Raw genomic sequence first — 9,063 nt, 5'->3', positions numbered from 1 at the left:
AATTCAATACCCCTATTAATTACATATTTATGGTATTGATAATGTTCTTATTCGGTTAAGCAAGCTCAATTTTATTTGTCCTCATTATTTTTTAAGTAATATTTATTATTCTGTACAGCTGAAAATATGAAAATGATTTTGTATTATCAAATTTTAGAAAACTTTTAAAAAAATTCTTTGACATTAGATGTGGTGTTTCCAACAACTTTTCATTCTCTTTTTTTGTGTGAAATTATTCCAAAAGCCGTAGTAGAATTTCATCTTTAATTGATTTTTAATTTAATTTAATGAAGGCATATTTAACATTTTATGAATACATTCTATACTCGCATAATCACGGTTTTAATAATTAACCTTTATTCTTTCTCGCATAATTGCGATGAATCGTCATTGTTTTACGTGCATATCATTATTTTTATGCATTTTATATTTAACTCACTAATAATGTGCTGTATTGTAAAAAAAAAAAAACATTGTTATAATGCTCATTTTTTAGTAGATTATTGCAATCTTTGCCTTGTATGGAAACTATGCCTTCAAGCTCCGACATTAATAGAGTAACTGTAGCAATTAATCCAAATTATTTCAATTACTTAAAAATAAGAAATAGTTAATAATTATTAAAGCAATCCAATCAATAAAATGTTTTCTTAACATTGTCATTTCAGAATTCATTTTCTTTAATATATTTCTATTTATTTTGTTTAATTAGGTAATTGTAAAAATAAAATTTAGTAAAATAAAATAGAATTTTATAAAAGATTACTCTCATGGTGTGTGTGTCAAGAAGAAAGAAAACAGAACACAAACAATTTTTACAAATTTATCACTTTTATTTTCTTCCATTTTTCTTTCTGGCGCTACAATCATAATTCCAAATCACAAAACTTTTTTCACTTTTGGTATGGTATTTTTTACCTTTTAATTCAGAGATGGAATGTTTGAGCTTAGCATAAATACACCTCTGTTGGGGTTTCGGCTGCAAGATTACAGGCAATACAGAACAAATTACTAACACTATGCAATTGGTCAAATAACAAAGCACAAAACTCAAACATTTGTGCTGCTACGCAATTATCACGGGAATTAGGGTCATACATTTCATACAATAGAGGATGCTTTGCAACAAGGGACATACCAGGTTTTGTTAGGATTATATGTATATATATATATATGTATATAAATTCCCATACTTGAATATGGATACATTCTGGAATTTCCGAAACCCCGTTAATTGCATCCCAGAAAACACAGTTTTGGCCATTTAGAGGCCCTTTCTGGGATGTTTTTAATTCCACAGTGGAATTATTACTGCACAATAAACATACGTACATATAAGCAAGCAAGCTTGATATTTCAAACAGCAAAAACAGCAGTCCACTGTTAACTAACAAGATTTTTTTTTTTTTGTATTTCTTTGCCTTTTTTTGCTTTGTAATAAATTCTCTTATGCCACTGTTTTTATATGTTCATAATTCATATCCTCGCGTTTGTAAACCTTCCTGTTCGGTTATAATATCAAAACATGTAAAAAATAAGTTTCATGCCTTCGCTGTTGCGACATGCCACGACATACTAACTGTAAAAGAGAATTTTTTTTTGTTTTCCAAAAACATGCTTTTTTAAATTTTTAAACCTTTCTACTTAGCGCACAACGTGCCTGATGCCTTTTCAGCAAAAGTTTTTAAAAAATCAAGATACCTAGATGAGGGGAAATATACCAACAATATATGCGGCCACAAGAAGTCCAAAAGATATATACATCCATAGACACGATCTCTTTATATATATATATTTATAATATATGTATATTTATTAACTTATAGTTAGATAAAATCATCTACTCGTGGCAGCGTATAGTTTATCCATAGACTATAAACCTCCGAAAGTAAAAAAACGAATTGTCAACAGCAAGATTAGTTTTTATGCAGCATTGTACTGCCAAATTTTTCCAGATTAAACTCGGAAGCCAACTTTTCTCTTTGAACATCAACTTTAAAAACTAACGGTTTTCTCTGACTTATATATTTGTATATTTTCCCACTGGTTTGGTTTTGAAACATCATTTGTTTATCGTTTACAACAAAGGTCATCTAGGAACAATGGACTTAGAGACAAGGACATATACTTAACATTCGCACGTTACATAAATGGTCAAACGCACGTAAAACTACGAACGCTTGGTCTGGCATACGGACTACAAATACACAAACATACGTTCAATACACGCACAATACTACCGAGACTCGTTTAGACTAAGTGTACAAATCTTTGGGTGCTACGTAGCGAAACAACCTACATGTCGCGTGGCTTACTACAATCAGTTCTAGACTATCAAAGCTCCTACAAACTACTATGTTTGGTTATGAAAGTTACTGTTCGCGACCGAGCGGCGTTTCGCGCGCCATTTTTCTAATTTTTTTTCTGAATTTTTTTTGCTTGGAAATCCTTAGTATAGAACTACCTACTGCACACATAGTACAACACAGTGCCCTTGCAGCAACGTTGCTCACTGTATAATGTTGTTTGGTTTGTACATTGTGCATACAACGCTGTAGAGAGATCGCTTGTTTACTTTAGTGGAATAAGGGTATGTTCGGTATGGGGAAACAATTTGCACTAGCCAAAGATCTAATGTACAATTTCATACTAATCGAAAAATTACCTTACACTTCTAAGTTCAAATCAATTTAGAAATTGGCTGAAGATCCTTGTATTGTTATTGTAGAGTTTATTATTTTTGTTGATGGTTTAAAAAACTAAATCAAATACAAAAGATGGTTACTTATGACAAATCTAATATGGCCTTCATAAATACGAATAAAAAGTCGTACTGGATTAAATGCATTGGTAATTCAATTTTACGCAGATTGTGTGTGTGTGATCTTTTATGTGTTTGTGCTCCATCTAGTTCATTAAAATATGTTACTTTCCATAATTCGATTACAGAATTTGGTCACTTTGACTAGTACAAGGAGTTTGAATGTAATTCTAATTTCTACATGCATTGCACTTTGTAGTGCAAGCATTAACCAACGAACTTTACTCAAATCAGCTGTATGATAGTTTTCTCTGGTTTTGTACATTGTGCATACAACGTTGTATCAGCTCATTCTGTGTAATAAAGTAATGTGTTTATGTCCTTCATATGCCACACAGCCTCGAAATTCTATTTATGCCATTAGCGAACAAAATGCACAGTTTTAAAGATAGTATGAAAATACAATCATTTCTCTCGAAAAGGGGAGTTCTTAAGAAGTGGCTGATCCCCACCTTAGCTTTGACAAAATAAACAGGTCATAACAAAAAATTACCCATTTCATTATCCCTTATTTTATTTCTCCAAAAATACTCATTTGTTTAAGAGAGGAGCATAAAAAGTTAAGAGAGCTGGTTTAGTGTTTAAAGCAAGCGACTATCAACCTGCACAACCGTACTGCTTGAATTAATTCGGACGGCCAGTGGTTCGCAAAATACAGTGCTCAGTCTCGCTGATTTTCAACGCAATCTCATCGACTCGCCCACGAGTAGTAGAATAAATACTTAAACGTGGTAGAAATGAATACATTATAGCAGACTAATTTAAAATCTTATTCCTTCTGAACTGAAGCCTTGTTGCCTGATTGAATGCTGAATAAATTATCATTTATCTGCTTCCGCATCATGATGAGCCCATTTAAATCAGGAGCATCATCTTTACGAATATAAAATTAGTATTTTATATTCGTATCAAATTAATATTTTATATGGCTGAGAAGTCGAGCTGGTAGAAAACAAATAAATTGATTCGCGCATTTATCTAATATTTGTAAAAGCATCAGATATTTAAATTTGATGCGGCAACAAGAATGTTTTTGTGAAAACTATAATGTATTCATATCTTGATAGATCTTGCTCTAAAAATGAGTCGCTAGAAATAATATTTCCATCCAAAAAGATTTAAAATTCTTAAGCTGGTAAAATGCATGTATTAATAATGGCTTTGGCATGTTAGTCGTGTACTAATTGTAAGTAGGATTGGAAATATGTCACGAATGTAGTTCTTTAATTCTGATTTGAATAATTGACTTTGTGCAAGCATTGGCGATTGTCGCTCGGTATTACTTTGAAAGCTTATCTGTTCACATTATACCGTCGTCAAAGATAATTCGCCGCGCCACTGACAACTCTTTGCTCCAGAAAGCACTTACACGGCTCTAGAGACGATGCTCATGTGTTTGAAAATGCTAATCATGAAAGCAAAGAGTCAGACATGTAGAATATTCGCTGGTAGAAAGAGACAAACAAAACACGTACATTGTTTATCAAGAGGATGGGAAACGAAGGTTCACGAGAATATCAACATTTAATGCTGGATACATTAAGGTCATATTAGGTGGAAGAAGACAGAAAAACATAAAGGATTGCAATTGCCCCTGACTAGACAAGTTATTAACACACATGAAGAATGTTATTTCACGAACAAATTCCCGAGAGGAAAACTAACTCACTGGCGAATCCTTTCTCCCGTTTTTAAATTTTTCTCATTGTGTGCGATTTTGTGTAATTCATATATGCAGGCAACACCGTTTTGATAACCACTGGCAATAACCAACGTCTAAATTAAGGACGTAAGGAATTTAATCCCGTCCGGTAAATGCTTTTTTATCTTTTTTTTGTATTTTGATAAGCCCGTAGAAAAATTGCTACTAAAACGGCATTTCAGCTAATGTTCTGTGAAAAATGCTAGCTCTTTGAGATCGAGCACAGAGGGAATGTGACGTACTGTCAGATCCCCAATGCAGCTCGATCCTTAGAGCTTCTTAGAAAAAATGAAACTGCATACTGATTCATCGGGTGGAAGCCTGGCTTTGCAAGTATATATGAATGCAGCTCACTATTCGAAAAAAGGGGAAAATAAAAATAGATCTTCGTCGTACTTCCGAAAGTGTACATACATTGATGTAATCCAAAAGTTCCTCCGTTTTTCAAAACATACATACATACTCACAAACATTCTGTGTATCTATCTTATACTCAACTACTAACAACTAATCTTCCTATATTTTTATGTGAATAAATAAAACAGTGCTTCTAACACAGCACCTGTGGAACATACAATGCGTTCCAGGGATTTTTGTTATCTCTTTTTTCCGCTCACAGTGCCACCTGGGGAGATAACTGAGATGACTAACTCGCAATTCTAGGACGAACGGTATACTAGATGATTTGTCTTGTTCACTCAACACGTGATGACATTTAAAATCTAAGTTTTCCTTTTTTTTTGTATCCTTTTGAAAACAACAAACACAATAATTAAAGGGTTTAGTGCAGGTGGTGACTGTGTAGCATAGGTTATAGTACTTCAGCCTCCTGTGCTGAAGTACGAAGTCACCCAAGTCCCCCCCAAGGGTTCTATCATACTTCACATAGCAATTAAACCAACGCTTTTAGAGTACATTTTACTATCAAGAGTGTTGTTTCATACACAGGCATTCGCAGAGTCTTTAACAGTCCTTTAACACACTATGAGATCCCAGCTTCTTATCATTCTTTGGTAGTTTTCTTTTTGAGAATATTTTGTGATTTTCGTGATGAATATATCAAATATAACAGCGAATTTTGGAAAAAGACTGTTGTCTGGATGATAAACTATATTCAAAAGTTAGCTGAAAAAATCCATGTACTTCTCATAATTTGTGTTTTATTTTAAGAAATTGTTATCCTAAACTAGGTTTCCATCCTTAGATTCTTCATAACTTCTTTACAAATTACTAAATTTTACCAAAATATTCACTTGGGCCTACGTTAAAAAAATCTTACTATCATCGGTTGTGTTACAATTACTGCTGATCTACTGTAAAAAAGTGAATAAGTTTTGCCTCATTACTAACACTTTATTTACGATGAGAGAAAAAGTTAAGTAATCTAGAAAATTGAGCAGTTGCCTTGAAAACTAAATGCTTGTCTATGATTTTTTGTAGTTTCAAAGTTTTTTTTTCTGTAAAAAAACACAAAGAAATACTAACTTCTCAGAATAAAAAATAGTCTTAAAAAATTTAAGTTTTTCTTTCTTAAGAAATAAGACAGTATTTTTCCGATCTTCGTATGAAAAGGAATGTGAGGCTGCAAACTTTTACAGATTGCAGAACTAAACAACAGTTAGAATGAAATCTCGAGGGCAACATTGATACCCTCGCATGAATGATATTTTCATCACGGAAACCACGTGAAAGTCAGGTCACCATCTGTGACCTCCTCAAAACGAAGACCACCATTCTTTCACAGTAAAGTTCCACTCCATTTACTGAATATTTTACCACTCTCCTGGGTTTTCCTTTCCTACCTTGATGTCTTTTTCTTTCTCTCCATAAAGATCTTCAAGCAGCAAAAAATGAAGAGCGAATATCGTTTTCTTTCTTTTGGAAATCAAAAATCTGGAACAGGCAACAACTGTCCTTCATGTGAAAGTTTTTTTTGTCTGTCCCGATTGTGCGGTAGAGGGCGCTTGACATGACGATACAAGGGGGGATACGGGTGACTAGAAAGGATACTTGCCCGCCACACACTCAGACACACTTCCATACTGTGGTTGTTGAGGGTACTACTGAGCTTGATACTGCTGCATAGGGTAGGCACCGATCATTCCTGGTTGCTGCAATCCTTGCGCCAGAGGACTCTGCGCTGCTGCGGCAGCAGCCGCAGCTGCAGCGATCTGGGGTTGGCCAGGAATGCCTTGCCAGGCCATCTGCATGCCTGTCATTCTGAAACACAAGCAGAATTATTTTTTGATAATTAATTGGGAGAAGAATTTGTCTATTAAATATGAGAACTACTTTTACTGGTTAACGTAAGAAAAAATGACAGCTGTCGTTAAGTCAAAAACAAAACAGATGAAATCGGAATACTTTGAGAAATATTCATTTGAAAGCTATTTTTGCAAAAATGCAATCTGAATTATTTGCATAACAATCAGTGCATGTGTGTTAATATCCAGGCCGATCTGCAAAGCCCAAGATTAAAGGCGATTATTTCTGAATTATCCGATTAATTTTTTTCCCCTCATAATGTCAGTGTCAATGAAAGAAAAAGAAATATTGAAAATGCAAAGGTCCGTAGAATTATTGCGTCAATTTCTAGTCTCAAAAAATAATTTGGTAGTCTCCTATTTTGTAATGCCATTATGCCTTTGTTTATTACAGTGTTGAATGTCTTAAGATGGAATTTTTTAAAATGTCCTTTGAGGTAAATTTTAAGAAATTGTTACCTTTGAAACTATATTATTATTATTACATTATTATTATTCAAAAAGTGCATCTTATAATGTTTTTAATACAATCGAAATTTAGAATATTGCTTATTACTTGCATACAAAATTAGGTGACTATCAAATAATACATCAAATTGAAATGGACTGTAGAATATTATGATAAAGTTTTGCCATGGCCATGTGAAACATAAAACTCTTTAAAATGTCGCAGTTATATTTCTTTAAAATAATACCAAAGCAAGTGATGCCGCGAAATAGGAATTCTTTCTCTGCAATAAACAATTATTGTTACACAAGACTATAAATAAAATACTTTCATTGAAAAATAAAAGCAGAAAATTAACCAACATTTCAAAATCGTCTAATTAACATCGTTTAATCCTTTTAGAATTATATAAAATTCTAAAGATATACTCTAGATATACTAGAGAACGAAAGAAAAAATATTATTTACATTAAAAACTGTTAGTTTGAATTTTTTTAAGCAGAGAGAAATGTCTCAAAGCGATCTGTGTATAAGTAATTAATGTTAAAATTCATCATTAATTTGGAACATAAAGAAAAAAAAAAAGGTCTGTCTCGTAGAAATAGCTAAATTTTTTCTTAAGTTTCCATTATATTTTTTGTATGTTAAAGATAAACTTAATAAAACTTTTGATATATAAGAGCAGAAAATAATCAATCATATTTATTCAGTTATTTCCATGAATGGAAGGTGTTTCCGTCGGTTTTGACATTTCTGTTTTTATATAACTCTTTGCTGATTATTGAAAGATCGCAAAGTTGAAAAGAAATTGTAAGAAGGCTGATGCACATTTGCCATAACATAAAATAATTTTGCTGCATTTAGGTTTGAAATTTTTCTTTAACAAATTTATTTAAAGTTTCTTGTTATGATTTCTTCTTTTCTGGTTAAAACGAAATTTAGTAAGTTGATTGTCTATTTTAGAAAAGATAAGCTGGGAATAATAGGAAATCCCCGTATAAGTTTTTGTGCTGTAGTAAAATATTTTTATTTGGTAAAATCGATAAAAAAAATGACGCTTTAACGTGTATAATTTTTTTAATAAATATGTTCTTTAACAGAAATTTTCATCAGTCAAAACGCGTAAAAATTAACTTTCTTATTATAGAATTACTAAGACTATTAGCAAGTATTTATTTAAAATGAAGAAAAAATATGATATTTTGTAAGTTTTCAAAATAGATATGGGTCGAGATTGATATTTTATTGCAGTTTATTTTAATACATGAATTAATTATCTATAGTTTTTTGTATAGTTTAAAACTACTTTAATATTTCCGTAATAAAGACAGAATAAAAGAGTTTATGGAAATTTGCTGAAAGTAAATGAACAACATGCAGTATTCTTTATCTACTGAAAAAAATCTGAAGGCTTCATAAAGAAACATAATCAAATTTGATCCAAAAATATCCATCAGAAGTACAAAAAAATCATCAATCACATTTCATTTAGACTAATGCTTAATTTCACTCTCGAAGTAGACTCCCTGCCCGGCTCCAGTCTATTCGACTACTTCTGAATTAAATTTACGGAGAAGCATCATAAAAGCCGGAGATCGCACTTTGAGAATCCTTCAAAAGTTCTATTTTATGCACGAGCAACAAAAACCTATTATTGATAATTACTTGGCACTATCATTAGCACCGACGACGTCGAAACCTTATAGTGATTAACGGTATGAGACAGGCCGAAGTTATCGCAATTGGCCACGCATCAGCAAAGACGCGTGCATTCCAATATTACCCTTGTGCTTTCAATAGACTCAAACTTTCTAGCCAGCGTCCTTTG

General features: G+C 32.4%; 1 protein-coding gene across 5 annotated transcripts in view; it reads right to left on the bottom strand.

Annotated features, from left to right (window-relative positions):
• Positions 1-831: 831 nt before the first annotated feature.
• The window catches only part of LOC129958594 (nucleolysin TIAR-like), a 1,061,871-nt gene continuing 1,053,639 nt past the window's right edge, over positions 832-9,063 (bottom strand). For all 5 annotated transcript variants that reach the window (XM_056071175.1, XM_056071177.1, XM_056071176.1 and 2 more), the window contains one exon: positions 832-6,743. In XM_056071175.1, coding sequence (XP_055927150.1) covers positions 6,584-6,743 — 160 coding nt within the window. In that variant the 3' untranslated portion in view covers positions 832-6,583. The remainder of the gene's footprint in view (positions 6,744-9,063) is intronic.

The sequence above is a fragment of the Argiope bruennichi genome, chromosome X1 (genome assembly GCF_947563725.1).
Source record: "Argiope bruennichi chromosome X1, qqArgBrue1.1, whole genome shotgun sequence".
Lineage (NCBI taxonomy): Eukaryota > Metazoa > Arthropoda > Arachnida > Araneae > Araneidae > Argiope > Argiope bruennichi.
This window is presented reverse-complemented; position numbering and strand designations above follow the sequence as displayed.